This window comes from Aquarana catesbeiana, linkage group LG03 (genome assembly GCF_042186555.1).
Source record: "Aquarana catesbeiana isolate 2022-GZ linkage group LG03, ASM4218655v1, whole genome shotgun sequence".
Classification (NCBI taxonomy): Eukaryota; Metazoa; Chordata; class Amphibia; order Anura; family Ranidae; genus Aquarana; species Aquarana catesbeiana.
Window position 1 is genome coordinate 168,772,020 of NC_133326.1, and position 20,708 is coordinate 168,792,727.

Here is a 20,708-nt window from a genome sequence, read left to right on the forward strand (position 1 = left end):
CATGATCCTCACTTTCTAAAGAATGTAGAAAGGGAAATACAGCAGATATACATGTAAAACGTAGGTAGGGAGATTTTTATCATCTCTCTGTATCATCTGAGGATGAGTGTTTACATCCTCTTTAAGGCTGAAAGTGAATCTCTAGTTAAACTTTTCCAGAAGCTTTGGAAATGTGAAATTGTTAGAACTCCTGTCATGTTTTAAAATGTCTGTGTTCCATTTGGAAGATGTTCTTCACTTAGTGTCTTTGTGATCTAATTGTCACTTTGGCAAGAAGTTGGGAGAAATCTCTTATGGGAACACAGCAATAATAACCTTAAAAATAACATGTACTAATTTAAAGCCCCATCCCCATTCTTTCCTAAAAACCTGCCCAGTCCTTTCATCTTGCCTTCATGCTTGAATGGTCTAAACTCCAATAGATTTCAGTGTAAGGCCATCAACGGGTTTACAGAATGCAGAAGCATTAAATTCAGTCAAAGCCACTAATGTGTGGAATGAGAGACTGAGGCACTGGAGCAATTCTCCTTTTGTACTGTATAACAAGTAGTTGTGATTTTGATTTTTGATACTTGTAAATGCTGCTATTTTATCAAATTTTCACCTGAAATGTTTCTTGCTCTCATGAAAATATTTGCTTGTAGCACCAAAATCACAATGCAGTACTTTAAAAGAAAGGAATTTTAAACCTATGCAAGAGTCCAGTACCTTTGCTGCTCAACTTGTTGGTCCATCTACCTCATGTATGAAAAATCAGGATACTGCTAAAAGAAAGCTTCCAATGTCTGGTAAGAACAACACATAGTTCTACATTGCATGCTTGTCCCTGAATTCTAAGATTTGTGCTAATACGTTTTTTCTTTTTCGTACTGCAGAGAACAATAGCCCACCACAGAAGAAAATTCCAATTTCATCTCAGGCTGGAAAACCTGTTGATAAAACTAGCCCTGCAGCAGTAGCCTCATCTCAGCCTGCCCCAAGCAGACCCCCTTCCAGCCAACAGGTGTCTGTTGAAAAATTCTCCGGACTACGACTCAGGTATAAGTCAGGATCTGGGATAATGGTTTTGATCTGGTTTTTCTCTACCACTAATTTATTCTCCTTAAAATGGAGAAATACAACCCCTCCCTATGGTATACTATCTTCCTACTTGAGTATTTATGAGATAAGGGTTGCTTTACTAAAACTGGGTAGTACAAAATCGGGTACATCTGTGTATGGTAGCCAATCAGCTTCTAAATTCAGCTTGTTCAATTAAGCTATGACAGTAAAACCTGGAAGCTGATTGGTTTCTATGCACAGCTGCACCAGATTTTGCACTCTCCAGTTTTAGTAAATCAACCCCATAGTTCACTGCATATATGAATTGCTTACATGCCCCTGTTCAGGTAACTAGACCCATTGGCAAACCTTCATGTGACCAATACGAACCTTATTTAGTGAAATTACAGCCCGCTTCTCTTCTGCTTGTATTTATGCCTATGCACTTATATGCAGTCCAGCAGACATCTGCATAGTGTTTGTGTGTAAACTTCTTAGCACTGGATAACCCTTGTTTTCCATTACCCTAGCTGAAATGAGCCGCCAGAGGGATTTGTCTGTGCAAACGCACAAATCCCTGTTCTGTCAGGGGAGAGGAGACATATTGTTGTTCCTACTTAGTATGAACGATATGTCTCCTCCCCTAGTCAGTCCGATTCCCCACAGTTAGAACACCCCTAGGGAACACACATTCAACCCCTTGATCGCCCTCTAGTGTTAACCCCTTCCCTGCCAGTGACATTTATACAGTAATCAGTGCATAGTTATAGCACTGATCGCTGTATAAATGTCAATGGTGTCAAAAGTGTCCGATCTGTCCGTCGCAGTCCTGCTAAAAATCGCAGATCACCGCCATTACTAGTGAAAAAGAAAAAATGTATTAAAAATGCCATAAACCTTTCCCATAGTTTGTAGACGCTATAACTTTTTTGCGCAAACCAATCAATATGCGCTTATTGCAAATTTATTTATTTTTACCAAAAATATGTAGAGGAATGCATAGTGGCCTAAACTGATAAAGAAAATTTAATTTTTTTTTTTTTAAATTGGATATTTATTATAGCAAAAAGTAAAAAATATAGTTTTTTCTTAAATTGTCGCTCCTTTTTTTGTTTTATAGCGCAATAATAAAAACCAAAGAGGTGATCCAATACCACCAAAAGAAAGCTCTATTTGTGGGGAAAAAAGGACGCAAATGTTGTTTTTGGTACAGTGTCGCATGACCGCGCAATTGTCAGGTAGCCTCCCTGGTGGATTTCCCGAGTGTGGCTCGGGGTTAAATTTCAGCACCATTAGCGGTAACCCCGAGCCACACTCGGCATTACATCTCAGGATCCTTGTACGATATACTTACCTTGTCCCCAGGATCCTGCGATGTCCCCCCCGCTGTGTCCTTCTCCTGAAGCCTCTCTGTGCCGGGCTCCGTTCCCTGCGAGCGTTGCGACACACGGGGGGCGGAGGCTGGCGGCAAATTCAAAAAAGTGAAAATTCATAAAACATACAGTACACTGTAATCTTACAGATTACAGTACTGTGTGAAATCATTTCACATCCCCTTTGTCCCCAGTGCTTTGTCCAGTGCCCTGCATGCAGTTTTATGATATTTACTGTTCTTTCTGCCTGGAAACTGGAGATTGTCCATAGCAACCAAAAAGTGTCCCTTTACGTCAAAAGTGGTTTTAGACCAGCTAGAAAACAGCAATAGTAAATTAGAACACTTGCAGAATTGAGCGATAGTGAATCGTGGGGAGTTTAGTTTTATTATTATTATATTATTTTTTAGAATTATTTATTATAATTTTATGTTTCAAACTTCATCATACCCGGGATATCTACTAGACTCTTGGTGGACAGATTTAAGTGTGTTATTGCTAAGAATTACAGGCCTACAATATAAACAAATTTCTATGCAAAATAATTGTACCGATTTGAGATGCAAAAATCTGAAATAATCATACCGCCAGGGAGGTTAAAGCGACGCAGTGCCAAATTGTAAAAAGTGCTCTGGTCAGGAAGGAGGTAAAATCTTCCGGGGCTGACATGGTTAACTGGTAATTGCACAGTCATGCAATGCTGTACCCAAACGTGATGTGCGTCCTTTTTTTTTTTTTTTTTTCCCACAAATGGAGCTTTCTTTTGGTGGTATTTAATCACCTCCTGGTATTTTTTATCCTTTGCGATTATATAAAAACGAAAAAAGACCGAAAATGTTTGAAGAAAAAAAGGTTTTCTACTTTTTGTTAAAATACAATAAACTCAATTGTAGTCATACATTTAGACCAAAATGTATTCAGCCACGTGTCTTGGGTACCAGTACGTCGCTGGTTCTTGTTGGGCATATGTTGTAATGTGTGTGGGGGGTTTTTTTTTTTTTTTTTTTTTTTCATGCAGCCTGTGGGTTAAATTCAGGTGTGATGCGGGAACCCACACTGGAATCGCATTGGTTCCCGCATCGCACCAATGTGAACCAAGCCTAAAAGCAATTGTGGGCACTGTTGGGGCTACACTGATAATCGGGACACCGATGACCAGTGTCCTGATTATCAGTGTAGATGTCCCCTGTGTGGATTTGCTGTCAGTGTAAGGAGAGGAATGCCAATAACCTGCAAATCCTGTTTACACTGTGATTGGATACAGCTCGTCACATGATAAAGGGCCGCTGTGACCGGCTTTTTTACCCTGAACAGTAAAGGACACATCGATGGCAGGGGACTTGCAGGAAGCACGATCATGGGAGGACATCCATAGATGTCTTTCGGTTAAAATAGTTATTGACCTTTTGTCATGAAATGTGAACATAGCACATATATCTGTAGTGTTGTCTCTCTCCAAACCTCTAACGCCCTGTATACACGATAGGATTTTCCGACGGAAAATCTGTGATAGGACCTAGTTGTTGGAAATTCCGACCATGTGTAGGCTCCATCACACATTTTCCACAGGAATTTCCGACACACAAAGTTTGAGAGCAGGCTATAAAATTTTCCGACAACAAAATCCGTTGTCGGAAATTCCGATCGTGTGTACACAAATCCGACGCACAAAGTGCCACGCATGCTCAGAATAAATTGAGAGGAAAGCTATTGGCTACTGACCCATTTATAGTCCCGACATACGTGTTTTACGTCACCACGTTCAGAACGATCGGATTTTCCGACAACTTTGTCCGACCGTGTGTATGCAAGACAAGTTTGAGCCAGCATCCGTCGGAAAAAATCCATGGATTTTGTTGTCGGAATGTCCGATCAATGTCCGACCGTGTGTACAGGGCATAAGTGTTTCTCTCTGATGCTTCTTTCCTCAGTTATTGGCATGTGTCACTTCTGAGAAGTTTTCCCAACACATGAGCTAAAATTTGTGTCGGGGAGGAGATGAGCGCACAGCTTGTCTATTTAGAATACAGTTTTGCATGTTCCTTCATTGCTCTGCCTATGTGGAGGTGGGGGGGGGGTCCCTTTCCTCCAATCGGCTCTCACACAGTGTATAAGAGCTGTAACTGCTGCTCTCCACCCCCTCCTCTGTACTCCTCACAGATGGAGGATTTCATCACAATTGTGCTTTTTTTTTAAGGGTTGTAGACAAGAGAAGACTGCAAAACTTATGTCGGAGGATTTTTCATCTCTGTGTATAATCTGCGGCTATTCACTTCACTGGGTATATGAGAAAAGCACCTCTAACCACCAAGGGCATCCTTCTTCCTTTTTTTTTTTTTTGCCTGTCTTTTTAGAAACTACCTGTAACCAATGTTTAGAATTGAGGGGCATAGCTTCTAAATAAGAAGCAGTATATGGCCACCCTTTGTGCTTATCTGTGCTATGTACATTTTAGCACCTTATTAATAAAAAATAATGCAGGTTATAAAATCCACCCCCCTCCCTCGCGCCCTCACTTTTTTCTTTTTTCTTTTTTTTTTTTCTCGCCTTCTGTGACTTTTTTTGGGGATATTTTTCCTTTCACTTCCTGTCTTATAGCCAAATCAGAACGTTAGATGGAATCCCTCCAGGGAGTTATGGTTGTCACCAGGGATACAAGAACTAGTGTCTCCATCCATTTGTGGTGTGGGATTTTCTATCACTCTTGTTAACCATAAACAGGACAAATAGGGTGAATCTCCCTAACGAACACAGACGGCAATAAAATCCTGTTCAGTTATGCAAAATAAAGGGGAACTTTTCCCTTAGTTATACTTTAAACGATCCTTGGTATGACTGGAACCTATTTAAAGACTAATTCTAATGTCTACGTTTTTTTTTCCTACTTAAGTTGCTTTGCGTATGTAATTTCTATTTTACACAAAATCAGGAAACCCCGGGTGTCGTCTTTAGAAATGGAGAGGAAAATGAATGGACGAAAGCTGATCAAACTCTTCCAATTACAGAACAAAATTGCAACAGAAAAGTTGGAGGACCAAGATTGGGTTACGTTTGGTGTAATTGTCAAGAAGGTTACTCCTCAGAGCTCTAATAATGTAAGATAACCATTCGCTAAAACTACAAGCATTTTTCTTGGGTCTGTTTCATTAGGATTGAGTTAGTGGTGCTCCTTTATGCTGTATTTTTATTATGCAGTCAAGTTAGGGGATTTTTCATTTTAATTTTTTTTTTCTTTTGACTATCTTGGAAACACTAACGTAATCATGTTGTATTTTACCTTCGTATCCCTAGCTTGCTTATTGAAAACAGTTGGTGCCGTGTTAAAAGGGAACACGCCCTTCTACTTACTTGGCTATTAGCCCCCTTTCACACACTGGGTGGATCCGTTGGACAGACTCTGCTAGCTCAACGGGGGATCGCTCTGTTGATCCCTGCTAAGCAGGTGGATGACAGGTCAGTCTCTGCTCACTGCAGAGACGGACCTGTCAGAGCCCCGCTGTCCTCTATGGGGTGATCAGATGAAAACAGACCAACTATCCGTTTTTCTTCCGATCCGCTGGATGGCGAACGTTTCGCCATCCGTTTGTTTTCAGCGTATCTTATCAGATGGCAGGCGGGTGTCAGCGGACACCTATCCGCTGACATCCACCTGCCCATAGAAATCAAGGGTGGCCGGATAGGATCCGTTTTTCAGGCGGATCCGATAGGGCCGATCATGTCAAAGGGGCCTTTGTTGTAATCCCACAATTCATTCCATTAAAGTTGTTAACCCACTTATATAAAATCATCCCATTCGCACTGTAATATACCAATAAATGTGCCTGTGTTATGTAAAAATTATGCTTATCTGTATCCGCGCGGTTCCCATCGCTCAGCTGACTCTTCCGCTCTCTTCACTTTCCGGCTCAAAGTTCCAGTGGGTGAGGCCGAGCACTCCTGCTGACTTCAGCCGGGGAGGAGAGAGAGAGGGAGAGAGCCGGTGTAAGCTGATCGCTGGGAGCCGCACTGATATGGATACAGATAATCATATTTTTTACATAACACAGGGATACTTATTGGTATATAACATGCTTTAAAGGAACGGAATCAGTTTTTTTTTTTTTTTGTTTTTTTTTTTGGTTAACAAATGCTTTAAGCGTGTGTATTAACATTTTAAACATCACCTATTTGATTTTTTTTTTCTTTTACAGGGCAAAACATTTAGTATTTGGAGGCTGAATGACTTGAAAAATTTTGATACATATGTATCTCTGTTCTTGTTTGGTGATGTACACAAAGAGCACTGGAAAACAGATCAGGGAGTGGCCATTGGTATTTTAAATGCTAATCTCATGAAACCAAAAGATGGCTCAGAAGAGGTATGTTGTATCAGACGTTAAAAACAAATTAGTATGGTCAACCACATAACTTCTTTTCTCTATAGCAATTTCCACTCTATTGACTATTGGGAACTATATTTTATTTATTTATAATATCTCCATACACACACACACACACACTTACACCAGCATCTACTACAATTGCTTTTCTGAAAACATTTTTTAAAGTCTGGTTCATCTGATCCTCCTCTTTTTATTTATTTATTTATTTATTTATTTATTTATTAATTAATTTATTTTTTATTTATTTTTATTTTTTTATGGTAAGACGATCTGCTTAACCACTTGACGACCGCCTCATGCCGATTTACGTTGGCAAGGTGGCACGGACAGGCAAAATCACGTACATATACGTGATTTGCCTTCCGCGGGTGGGGGGTCCGATCGGACCCCCCCCCCCCCCCCCCCCGGTGCCCGAGGCGGTCGTCTTTTGTCCAGCGGCGATCAGAGGTGAGGGGGAGGCCATCCGTTCGTGGCCCCCCCCTCGCGATCGCCGCCGGCCAATCAGATCACTTCCTTTGCTGCTGTATGCTAAACAGCAGCAAAGGAAATGATGTCATCTCTCCTCGGCTCGGTATTCCGTTATTAGCCCCCTGTAGGTCTAGGATACCCCCCTAACCCCCCCCTAATAAAGTTTTAACCCCTTGATCACCCCCCGTCACCACTTGATCACCCCCCCGTATAAGTGTTACGGGTGACGCTGGTTAGTTTGTTTATTTTTTTTAGTGTCAGGGCACCCGCCGTTTATTACCGAATAAAGGTTTAGCCCCCTGATCGCCCGGCGGTGATATGCGTCGCCCCAGGCAGCGTCAGATTAGCGCCAGTACCGCTAACACCCACGCACGCAGCATACGCCTCCCTTAGTGGTATAGTATCTGATCGGATCAATATCTGATCCGATCAGATCTATACTAGCGTCCCCAGCAGTTTAGGGTTCCCAAAAACACAGTGTTAGCGGGATCAGCCCAGATACCTGCTAGCACCTGCGTTTTGCCCCTCCGCCCGGCCCACCCAAGTGCAGTATCGATCGATCACTGTCACTTACAAAACACTAAACGCATAACTGCAGCGTTCGCAAAGTCAGGCCTGATCCCTGCGATCGCTAACATTTTTTTGGTAGCATTTTGGTGAACTGGCAAGCACCAGCCCCAGGCAGCGTCAGGTTAGCGCCAGTACCGCTAACACCCACGCACGCACCATACACCTCCCTTAGTGGTATAGTATCTGATCGGTTCAATATCTGATCCGATCAGATCTATACTAGCGTCCCCAGCAGTTTAGGGTTCCCAAAAACGCAGTGTTAGCGGGATCAGCCCAGATACCTGCTAGCACCTGCGTTTTGCCCCTCCGCCCGGCCCAGCCCAGCCCACCCAAGTGCAGTATCGATCGATCACTGACACTTACAAAACACTAAATGCATAACTGCAGCATTCGCAGAGTCAGGCCTGATCCCTGCGATCGCTAACAGTTTTCTTGGTAGCTTTTTATTGAACTGGCAAGCGCCAGCGGCCTAGTACACCCCGGTCGTAGTCAAACCAGCACTGCAGTAACACTTGGTGACGTGGCGAGTCCCATAAGTGCAGTTCAAGCTGGTGAGGTGGCAAGCACAAGTAGTGTCCCGCTGCCACCAAAAAGACAAACACAGGCCCGTCGTGCCCATAGTGCCCTTCCTGCTGCATTCGCAAATCCTAATTGGGGACCCACCACTTCTGCAGCGCCCGTACTTCCCCCATTCACATCCCCAACCAAATGCAGTCAGCTGCATGGGAGGCATTTTCTTTATGTCCTCCCGAGTACCCCTACCCAACGAACCCCCAAAAAAGATGTCGTGTCTGCAGCAAGCGCGGATATAGGCGTGACACCCGCTATTATTGTCCCTCCTGTCCTGACAATCCTGGTCTTTGCATTGGTGAATGTTTTGAACGCTACCATTCATTAGTTGAGTATTAGCGTAGGGTACAGCATTGCACAGACTAGGCACACTTTCACAGGGTCTCCCAAGATGCCATCGCATTTTGAGAGACCCGAACCTGGAACCGGTTACCGTTCTAAAAGTTAGTTACAAAAAAAGTGTAAAAAAAAAAAATATATAAAATAAAAAAAAATAGTTGTCGTTTTATTGTTCTCTCTCTCTCTCTCTATTTTCTCTTTCTTTTGTTCTGCTCTTTTTTACTGTATTCTATTCTGCAATGTTTTATTGTTATTATGTTTTATCATGTTTGCTTTTCAGGTATGCAATTTTTTATACTTTACCGTTTACTGTGCTTTATTAACCATTTTTTTGTCTTCAGGTACGCCATTCACGAATTTGAATGGTTATACCAGAATGATGCCTGCAGGTTTAGGTATCATCTTGGTATCATTCTTTTCAGCCAGCGGTCGGCTTTCATGTAAAAGCAATCCTAGCGGCTAATTAGCCTCTAGACTGCTTTTACAAGCCGTGGGAGGGAATGCCCCACCGTCTTCCGTGTTTTTCTCTGGCTCTCCTGTCTCAACAGGGAACCTGAGAATGCAGCCGGTGATTCAGCCAGCTGACCATAGAGCTGATCAGAGACCAGAGTGGCTCCAAACATCTCTATGGCCTAAGAAACCGGAAGCTACGAGCATTTTATGACTTAGATTTCGCCAGATGTAAATAGCGCCATTGGGAAATTGGGGAAGCATTTTATCACACCGATCTTGGTGTCATCAAAAAAAAAGCACCCCTGTCACCCCCTGCTCTCGCGCTCGAACGCAAGCGGCGGTCTGTCGTCAAATGTAAACAGCAATTGCACCATGCATGTGAGGTATCGCCGCGAAGGTCAGATCGAGGGCAGTAATTTTTGCAGTAGACCTCCTCTGTAAATCTAAAGTGGTAACCTGTAAAGGCTTTTAAAAATGTATTTATTTTGTTGCCACTGCACGTTTGTGCGCAATTTTAAAGCATGTCATGTTTGGTATCCATGTACTCGGCCTAAGATCATCTTTTTTATTTCATCAAACATTTGGGCAATATAGTGTGTTTTAGTGCATTAAAATTTAAAAAAGTGTGTTTTTTCCCCAAAAAATGCGTTTGAAAAATCGCTGCGCAAATACTGTGTGAAAAAAAAAAAATGAAACACCCATCATTTTAATCTGTAGGGCATTTGCTTTAAAAAAATATATAATGTTTGGGGGTTCAAAGTAATTTTTTTGCAAAAAAAAAATAACTTTTTCATGTAAACAAAAAGTGTCAGAAAGGGCTTTGTCTTCAAGTGGTTAGAAGAGTTGGTGATGTGTGACATAAGCTTCTAAATGTTGTGCATAAAATGCCAGGACAGTTCAAAACCCCCCCAAATGACCCCATTTTGGAAAGTAGACACCCCAAGCTATTTGCTGAGAGGCATGTCGAGTCCATGGAATATTTTATATTGCGACACAAGTTGCGGGAAAGAGACAAATTTTTTTATTTTTTTTTTTTTTTTTTGCACAAAGTTGTCACTAAATGATATATTGCTCAAACATGCCATGGGAATATGTGAAATTACACCCCAAAATACATTCTGCTGCTTCTCCTGAGTACGGGGATACCACATGTGTGAGACTTTTTGGGAGCCTAGCCGCGTACGGGACCCCGAAAACCAAGCACCGCCTTCAGGCTTTCTAAGGGCGTGAATTTTTGATTTCACTCTTCACTGCCTATCACAGTTTCGGAGGCCATGGAAAGCCCAGGTGGCACAAAACCCCCCCAAATGACCCCATTTTGGAAAGTAGACACCCCAAGCTATTTGCTGAGAGGTATAGTGAGTATTTTGCAGACCTCACTTTTTGTCACAAAGTTTTGAAAATTGAAAAAAGAAAAAAAAAAAAATTTTTTTCTTGTCTTTCTTCATTTTCAAAAACAAATGAGAGCTGCAAAATACTCACCATGCCTCTCAGCAAATAGCTTGGGGTGTCTACTTTCCAAAATGGGGTCATTTGGGGGGGGGTTTGTGCCACCTGGGCATTCCATGGCCTCCGAAACTGCGATAGGCAGTGAAGAGTGAAATCAAAAATTTACACCCTTAGAAATCCTGAAGGCGGTGCTTGGTTTTTTGGATAAGCTCCCAAAAAGTCCCACACCTGTGGTATCCCCATACTCAGGAGAAGCAGCTGAATGTATTTTGGGGTGCAATTCCACATAGGCCCATGGCCTGTGTGAGCAATATATCATTTAGTGACAACTTTTTGTAAATTTTTTTTTTTTTTTTGTCATTATTCAATCACTTGGGACAAAAAAATAAATATTCAATGGGTTCAACATGCCTCTCAGCAATTTCCTTGGGGTGTCTACTTTCCAAAATGGGGTCATTTGGGGGGGTTTTGTACTGCCCTGCCATTTTAGCACCTCAAGAAATGACATAGGCAGTCATAAACTAAAAGCTCTGTAAATTACAGAAAATGTACCCTAGTTTGTAGACGCTATAACTTTTGCGCAAACCAATAAATATATGCTTATTGACATTTTTTTTTTACCAAAGACATGTGGCCGAATACATTTTGGCCTAAATGTATGACTAAAATTTAGTTTATTGGATTTGTTTTATAACAAAAAGTAGAAAATATCATTTTTTTTCAAAATATTCGGTCTTTTTCCGTTTATAGCGCAAAAAATAAAAACTGCAGAGGTGATCAAATACCATCAAAAGAAAGCTCTATTTGTGGGAAGAAAAGGACGCAAATTTCGTTTGGGTACAGCATTGCATGACCGCGCAATTAGCAGTTAAAGCGACGCAGTGCCAAATTGGAAAAAGACCTCTGGTCCTTAGGCAGCATAATGGTCCGGGGCTCAAGTGGTTAACAAAAATGAGTTTCTGCATAACTGGCTGATGAAAATGTAACATTTTAATGACACCTTTCACTGCCAAAGCTGTTTTGTTTTTGTTTTCTCTCTTGAATATCACGGGACACAGAGCCTCAGTAAATACTGATGGGTTATATAGGTATCACTGGTGATTGGACACTGGCGCACCCTAACCAGGAAGTTCAACCCCCTATATAATCCCTCCCCCTTGCAGGCATACCTCAGTTTTTACGCCAGTGTCTTAGGTGATGGACGTGTAAAGATGTCCTGTGCTGAGCTCCAAAGGGAATATCCTATACTGGGGCAGGCCAGGCGAACCGGATCCATTCCAAAGTGTCTTTTCTAGGCCGAATTGGATGGTACCCGGGCCTCGTGTCCGAAGAAACGAGGTTTTACCTGTAACACTTCTCTTTTTAGAGAGCTGGACCCCGTATATTAGAAAATTGGTTTTTCTAGCCTAATTTCTAGCCGGGTGCTTTACAGGGCCAGAACTGTGGATCCCCCTATTTGTAGGGGGCCCCAGTCTGACGTTTTTTTCAAACGGAGCCCACCGTGAGAGGAGGGTCGGCTAGCGCGGGAAGCGCTCGTTTTTTAAAAAAAACGGGGGGGGGGGGGGGGGGCGGGGCGTCAGCACAGCGTGCTCAGACGCCCACAGGACCGGCTGCAGGCTATTAAAGGCACTGATTGCAGGTGCACTAAGCCTTCTGGAGGGACACAGAGCTGACGGTCACATGTAAGGTGGGACACAGGCATTCTCCTTGGCAGCATTTACTGAAGTAACACCAGACTGGGCATTGGGTAGCACGGCTTTTAGCCAGACTACATCGCTCAGCAGTCAGTGTTCATCTTGTGATACCTCCACCTTGTTGCTTTGCACTATGGGTAGAAGAGGTTCAAGCACCCCAAGAACCAGAGACTCTAGGGGATCTCGTTCAGGTTCTGAGGGCCCCCTGTCTGCAGCATCCCCCCCCCCCCCCCCGAGGGGCCAGGGACGGCTAGCCAGGGAGAGCCGTCGGGGTCAGGGGCTACACCTGCTTCTGGCACTTCAGCCCCTGTATACATTACACAGGAGGTTTTTTCCTCGGCCATTAATGGTTTAGAGGAAAGATTAATGGCCGTGATTACGTCTTCACTCGGTGGAAGAAAACGCACTAGGCCTTCCTCTGTTCCCCAAGATCCTCAGGAAGAGGAACTCTGGGATAAAGGAGAGGAATCCCTTTCAGAGGATCGGGATGGGACGGATGATTCCTCTTCGGAGGAATCAGGTGGAGAGGGACCCTCTGCGACTTCCCAAGAGGAGAAAGTCTTAGTGCAGATCCTTACTGGATTGGTCCGCTCCACATTTAAGTTGCCCATATCTGAATCAGTTAAAGAACCCTCTTCTTTAGGGTCACTGAAACCTCCTCAAACAGCACAGGCTTTTCCTGTTCATAATTTACTTGAAAAGCTCCTTTATGCTGAGTGGGATCACCCAGATAAATGTTTTTTTCCGCCGAAAAAGTTTTCAACACTTTATCCTATGGAAGAAAGGTTTATGAAAATGTGGGGAGTACCGGCCATTGATGCCGCCATTTCCTCCGTAAATAATAGTCTGACTTGTCCTGTAGACAATGCTCAGATGCTCAGGGATCCTGTAGATAAAAAGATGGAATCCCTATTGAAGGATGTTTTCTCCTTAGCAGGCTCAGTGGCTCAACCTGCAGTAGCAGTGATTGGAGTCTGCCAATACCTAAGAGACCATGTTAAGCAGGTCATCAAGGTTTTACCTGAACAGCAGGCCCAGGGGTTGGCTAACCTTCCAGCGGCCTTATGTTATTGACGCCATCAGAGATTCTATCATGCAAACCTCTCGTCTGTCGCTGTGGTTAGTGCATATACGTAGAATCCTATGGTTGGAAAGTAGGTCAGCCGAAGCGCCATGTAAGAAGCTCCTGGCTGGGTTTCCATTTCGTGGTGAAAGGTAGGTTGTTTGGAGAAGACTTGGATAACTATATCAAGAGAATCTCTTGTGGATAAAGCGCTCTCTTACCTGTTAGGATGAAGAGTAAGCGTCCCTCTTTTAAACTGACTCTTTCCCCAGCACCGGGGGGTTCAGCCTCCAGGCAGTCTCAACGGCCTCCTCCGTCTGAGTCCAGAGACGAGAGTCAACCCCAGGGACAAAAGAAGTCCTGGGGGAAGAAGCCTACTAGGCAAAACACTAAGACCTCTGCATGAGGGGGTGCCCCCGCTCGCTCGAGTGGGGGGAAGACTGCGACAGTTCTCAGGGCTCTGGCAGGAGGATTTCCAGGACAGATGGGTAATCTCCACGGTAACCTTAGGGTACAAGCTGTAGTTTCAGGAATTTCCTTCTCCTCATTTCCTCAGGTCAAGTGCCCCCAGAGATCCAGAAAAAGACAGTCGCTCCTTCTAACGTTAGAGCGACTTTTGTCGCAGGAGGTCATTATGGTAGTTCCCGCGAAGGATTAAGGATTGGGTTTCTATTCCAACCTTTTTAGGGTCCAAAAACCAAATGGGGATGTCAGACCCATTTTTGGATTTAAGGGATCTGAACCGATTCCTAAGGATTCAATCCTTCCGCATGGAATCAATTCGGACAGTAGTCTCCACCCTGCAGGGAGGAGAATTTCTGGCATCGATGGACATCAGAGATGCATATCTGCATGTGCCCATTTTTCCTGCTCATCAGAAGTTTCTGCGCTTCAAGATAGGAGGACGCCATTTCCAGTTTGTGGCTCTGCCTTTTGGGATAGCCACTGCACCTCGAGTGTTCACAAAGGTCTTGGCTCCTCCTCTGGCCAGATTAAGGGCTCAGGGTATAGCTGTCATAGCATACCTAGATGACCTGCTCCTGTTAGACCGGTCGGTAGCCTCCTTGAACGGGAACTTGAGGACCACAGTCAAGTATCTGGAACACCTAGGTTGGATCCTCAACCTAGAAAAATCTTTCCTAAAACCAGTAAGAAGACTGGAATATTTGGGTCTGATCATAGATACAAGCCAGGAGAAAGTATTTCTACCTCAGGCAAAGATCACTGCTTTAAGGGAGCTGATCCTGGCAGTCAGGACCAAGAAGGGTCCCTCTGTCCGCCTTTGTATGAGGCTGCTGGGAAAGATGGTGTCTTCGTTCGAAGCGGTTCCCTGTGCTCAGTTCCATTCAAGACTACTGCAGCACAGTATTCTGTCGGCCTGGAAAAAGAAGGTTCAGGCATTAGACCTTCCGATGCACCTGTCTCATGCGGTGCATCAGAGCCTCAATTGGTGGCTCATGCCCAAAAATCTGCAGAAGGGAAAATCCTTTCTGCCGGTTACCTGGACGGTGGTAACAACAGATGCCAGTCTGTCGGGTTGGGGAGCAGTTCTGGAACAGTCTGCGGTTCGGGGGGTATGGTCCAAGACCGAGAGGACCTTACCCATCAACATTCTGGAGATCCGGGTGGTATATCTTGCCCTAAAGACCTGGACTTTCAGGCTACAGGGTTGCCAGGTCAGGATCCAGTCTGACAATGCCACAGCAGTGGCTTATGTCAATCATCAGGGAGGCACCAGGAGCCGAGCTGCTCAAAAGGTAAACCAGATCTTAGTCTGGGCAGAGAAGCATGTGCCATGCATATCGGCAGTCTTTATTCCGGGGATAGAGAACTGGCAGGTGGACTATTTAAGTCGCCAGCAGTTACTTCCAGGGGAATGGTCTCTGCATCCCGATGTCTTTTGGGCCGTATGCCAAAGATGGGGGGGGTTCCAGATGTAGAACTCTTTGCATCCCGATTCAACAAAAAGATAGACAGATTTGTGGCAAGGACAAAAGATCCTCTTGCACACAGGACGGATGCGTTGGTGATTCCGTGGCATCGGTTCTCACTGATTTATGCATTCCCGCCTATTCTGCTACTGCCACGACTCCTTTGCAGGATCAGGCAGGAAAGGAAGTCGGTACTTCTGGTGGCCCCCGCTTGGCCCAGAAGGACGTGGTATGCGGAAATCGTAAGGATGACGGTGGGTTCCCCGTGGACACTACCGGTACACCCAGACCTGTTATCTCAGGGTCCAGTGTTCCATCCTGCTTTACAAACACTAAATTTGACTGTTTGGCTATCGAGACCCACGTTCTGAAGAGTCGTGGGCTTTCAGGTCCTGTGATATCTACCTTGATCAATGCAAGGAAGCCAGCTTCCAGAATGATTTATCATAGAGTCTGGAAAGCTTATATATCCTGGTGTGAATCCCAGGGGTTGGCATCCCAGAAATAAATGATTGGTAGAATTCTTGATTTTCTACAATTGGGATTAGAGATGAAGCTGGCCTTGAGTACCATCAAGGGCCAGGTCTCGGCCTTATCGGTATTATTTCAATGGCCACTTGCTTCGCATTCTTTGGTCCGAAACTTTATGCAGGGGGTGATGCGTCTTAATCCTCCAGTTAAGGCGCCCCTAAAACCCTGGAACTTGAACTTGGTTCTGTCTGTGTTACAGAAACAGCCTTTTGAACCAATAGGTCAGATTCCTTTGGTCTTGCTGACAAGGAAGTTAATTTTTCTGGTGGCCATCTCTTCTGCTAGAAGAGTATCAGAATTAGCATCTCTTTCCTGTAAAGAGCCTTATTTGATTGTACACAAGGATAGAGTGGTACTGCGCCCTCATCCTAGTTTTTTACCGAAGGTGGTTTCAGATTTTCGTCTAAACCAAGACATTGTTCTACCTTCCTTTTTTCCAGATCCCTGTTCTCCGGAAGAAAGATCACTACATTCTTTGGATGTAGTGAGAGCAGTTAAGGCCTATCTGGAAGCGACTGCTCAGATTCGCAAAACGGATGTTTTGTTTGTGCTGCCAGATGGTCCCAGTAGAGGACAAGCAGCATCAAAAGCTACCATTTCTAAATGGATTCAACAATTGATCATTCAAGCTTACGGTTTGAAACAGAGGATTCCTCTGTTTCAGATCAGGGCACATTCCACAAGGGCTATTGGTGCTTCTTGGCCAGTGCATCACCGTGCCTCTATGGCTCAAATCTGCTAGGCCGCAACCTGGTCTTCAGTCCATACATTCACCAGATTCTATCAGGTGGATGTGAGAAGGCATGAGGATATCGCCTTTGGGCGTAGTGTGCTGCAGGCAGCGGTACAGGGTCCTCAGGTCTGATTGCACCCTACTTGGTTGTGGTTCCCCCCCCCCCCCCCCCGAGATAGCATTGCTCTGGGACATCCCATCAGTAATTACTGAGGCTCGGTGTCCCGTGATGTTCGAGAAAGAAAATAGGATTTTTTTAAAAACAACTTACCTGTAAAATCCTTTTCTTTACACTATATTGCTTGGCTACAAAACAGAGGTATCCCTGCAAGGGGGAGGGATTATATAGGGGGTTGAACTTCCTGGTTAGAGTGTGCCAGTGTCCAATCACCAGTGATACCTATATAACCCATCAGTAATTACTGAGGCTCTGTGTCCCGTGATGTCCATCAAAAGAAAAGGATTTTACAGGTAAGCTGTTTTAAAAAATCCTATTTTTTTTTTTTTTTTTTCCACAGATGTTAAATTTGTGGCATAAATATTAGTTAAAATCCCCAAACATAGACCCTGGGGAATAAAATGGTAATGTTCCCATTGTTTAAGTCGCAGAATATTGGCAACTTATATAATACAAATTTCCAGTCAAAAAAAAAAAATACACCAAACTTAATTGTAGTGCACACAAACACAATATGACCCGTTTTTTTTTTAATTTTAACATTCTGGGTGGTCACCCTGTAAGGGTGCACCAGCTTTTTGTTCAACCATCTCTAGGTTGCTCCGACAGACAGCCATGCAGAGTTATACTCTTAAGGCTTGATCTTCCTCCCTTTTCATGTCAAAACATGCATCTAGATCTGTGATTGCTTCTTGGACTTTTTGGTATGAAGCAACTGTTTTCCAGATCTGCAAGGTTGCCACCTCATCTTCTGTTTACATATTTTCTACATTCTACCAGGTGGATGTTTTAGCTCCATCGGATGTCAGCTTCATGTGCTGCAGGCTGTCCCCAGTTCTGTTCTTTCTTGGGCTGATAGTGTGCTCTATTGCCCACCCATACGTGGACTGCTTTTAAATGTCCCAAAGGTGACCTTCAATAAATGAGGATGAAAATTGAGGTTCAGATTGCCTTCGTTGTAAGCATATCCACTTTTCACAACAGGTGTGCCTGTCTGTTGACAATCCACAAAAGATCTTGTTACTGGGAGAAGCAATGGATTTGGGAACATGTAAAGCTCGTAAGAAGAATGGTGATCCCTGCACACAAATGGTCAATGTGGTAGGTGGCCAGTTTGTTCTCTGTCTCACTTTCTACATGGAGATCATTTCCAGATCCTGCTAAGTTGTCCTTAAGTACTTCATAACTAAAGGCTTTTTACTGCATCTGTTAAAATAAGATAAACATGTCTGTGTGTATGGGTTTCAGGCTATGTGATTGAAACTTAGAAACTTTTAAATAGAGTATTTTTCAGTATGTAGCTAAGATCAAGAGCAACTCAAACTAGCGTGGAGGAAGCTTTAAAACTAACATTAGCCATTTGTATTTATTAAATGGTAATATATTTTTTGAATTAAATTATTTTTAATAGCTATTTCAGTAATCTGTTGCTGCAAGAGAGACAGAGTAGCATGGTTGTTCTGTTTTAGATTATGTATTTATCTGCTTTCTTTAGCTCTGAAACATTGTTTTGTTCTAATTAGAATGAATGTGAGTACTGTCAGTATCATGTGCAATCTCAGTATAAGAAGGTGAGTGCCAAACGAGCAGATCTGCAGTCAAGCTATTCTGGACATGTCCCTAAGAAAATGGCTAGGGGAGCAAACAGCCTGAAAGAGAAACTGTGCCACAGTGGATTTCACTATGGTGGTGTGTCCTCTATGGCATATGCAGCTTCACTGTAAGTAGATTGCTAATGTATCTGTACTTTTGGTATATAAAAAAAAAAAACATTTAATATCTGTATCTGTTGTATCAAATTCCAATTGATATGAAAATTGATAGTTTACAGAATTAGGTTTTAGTTTTACACCATACATTTTGGTACTGGCTTGCAGGGCATACTTAAAGGGAATACAAAAAATGTGGAAATAGAAGGGGTCTGAATATATGTAGTTCTTAAGACTTTGTATAAGGTTCTCTTTTCACTGGGTAATGATCCAAGGTTAAAATTGTCTATCCCTGCCTTTCTTTGGACGTTGCTTCTGGAATATACATGTATCAGGTCATTAAAGCAACTTTTGTAGTCTTGCAAAAACTGTTTAGCTAAGCTCAGCATTGAAAAGTAGCCACTACAAGGTGTCTGATAGTGCCACTAACTCTGCTGACTTCTTGCAGTGACTCTAGACCCCAGTATGTGCACTGGATAATGTAACATCTGATCGAAGCATGTCTACTTGCCCATGGAGGGTTGAGTTTTTTAGAAGAGCCCAGTGGCAAAGTAATGTTGAAGATGCTATCCTGTCGATTAACTTTGTGAATCTGTGAAACAGCAGAGTTGCTTTAAAGACCAGTTCCAAACGGGGCCTGTTCATGCCAACCTGCACAGCGAATACCATGATTTTTTTTTTTTTTTCTTTAGTTTTTGTTTTTTGTTTTTTTATAACTTTAAAGTTGCCAAAAAAAATGAACTTCATGCACCTTGTTGTGGTGGTTTCCATTGCATGGTGCAAAATGTTGCTTTTTTACGCAATACACATGCATAGTGTGAACAGTACACATAAAAAAGAATGATTTTCTACAACATATGTGCCCATGCATTAAACAATGCAGATCAGTGCAATTGGTGTCAACAAGCCCTTACTGTTAAAGGAGAACTCATCAGTTGTCCTTTTCTGCTGCAGCCAGGGACATATATATATATATATATATTTATATTATTTTTTTTTTTTTTTACTGTTAGTTTATTTTCTTTTTACATTTTTGAAAGGAAAACAATCAAGGACATATACAGAAAGTGGGAGAATAGTTCTATGCCTCTTGATTTGCACATAAGAGAAAAAAAAAACAGGTTCTACGTTAAGCCACTTACATTGATGTAAAGCCATTGCAGCACCCAATGCTGCAGAAGTACATGGCTTCTACAGATTGTGTGAACTGATGTAGAATTTTCAGCGGAGCACCAGAAGACTACCATGGTAAAACTCTGCCTAATGCTGGTTTGAATGTTAAATGGATATTAATCTTTTGTTGGTACTGGAGACAGTTGTATTTCTGCCACATACCTCCTGCAGCCTTTATTACTGCTGAATTTTTATATTCTGGAAAATAAAGCATGAGGTGGTAGAACATACAAACCTGGTGGGCAAGAACCGAACGGAGAATTATGGTAAGATCATCTCATGTTTTGAGTATTCAAGACATACAAGGCAAAAGACCCACTCTGCCCATCATGGTCTGTTTATAACTAAATTTTAAACTCTTAGGCCAGGTTCACTCTGTTGTTGTGGTGTGTTAACACATACGGTACACCTTTGCATGATTCTTTGGAAGTCTGTTCTAAAATATGAATATTGGAAAAATTTTGCATAAAATGCCTCTGTATATTAACTTTTTTATTGTTTGTGTTTACAGTGCATCAGCTACAGCGCCTAAGAAATCTGTCCAAACGACTCTATCAAATATGGTAGTTAAAGGAGCAGGTGCCATAGCACTGGAAGCAAAACAAAAAATGGGTATTTGACTTTGTGATCCCAGTACTAATGTCACGTTTCTAGAATAACAATATCTAAAATAAAAAAAACTTTGTTCTTCAGCTGCTGCAAGGAAAAACACTGTGCAGTGTTCAGATGAGTTCAAGGAGCTTTTGACTGTACCAACTCCAGGAGCCCTCAATCTGAATAGACATTTGTCTGGCCTGAACTCAAAAGGTACAGAACTCTTCCACATCCACTCATTTGTACTTTAGGTATTGGGTAAAAAACTTTTTTTGTTTTGCATTCAAAGGTTTTTATTTATTTAACAACTTTATTTTTAAGGAACCGCTGCTAAACCTGGATCATCTATTCAGTCTATCTCGGCTTCAGAGCTTTTGAAACAGCAGAAACAACAGTTGTTGGATTCAAGAAAACGGAGATCAGAAGAGATCCAGAAAAGGTTTATTTAGACTATAGT

General features: G+C 42.8%; 1 protein-coding gene across 2 annotated transcripts in view; it reads left to right on the forward strand.

Moving 5' to 3' along the window:
• MCM10 (minichromosome maintenance 10 replication initiation factor) overlaps positions 1-20,708 on the forward strand; it is an 83,687-nt gene that overhangs the window by 18,797 nt on the left and 44,182 nt on the right. For both annotated transcript variants that reach the window (XM_073619506.1, XM_073619507.1), the window contains 9 exons: positions 645-788; positions 876-1,038; positions 5,344-5,509; positions 6,605-6,772; positions 17,760-17,876; positions 18,299-18,495; positions 20,169-20,269; positions 20,351-20,464; positions 20,573-20,690. In XM_073619506.1, the coding sequence (XP_073475607.1) occupies positions 645-788; positions 876-1,038; positions 5,344-5,509; positions 6,605-6,772; positions 17,760-17,876; positions 18,299-18,495; positions 20,169-20,269; positions 20,351-20,464; positions 20,573-20,690 (1,288 nt within the window). The remainder of the gene's footprint in view (positions 1-644; positions 789-875; positions 1,039-5,343; positions 5,510-6,604; positions 6,773-17,759; positions 17,877-18,298; positions 18,496-20,168; positions 20,270-20,350; positions 20,465-20,572; positions 20,691-20,708) is intronic.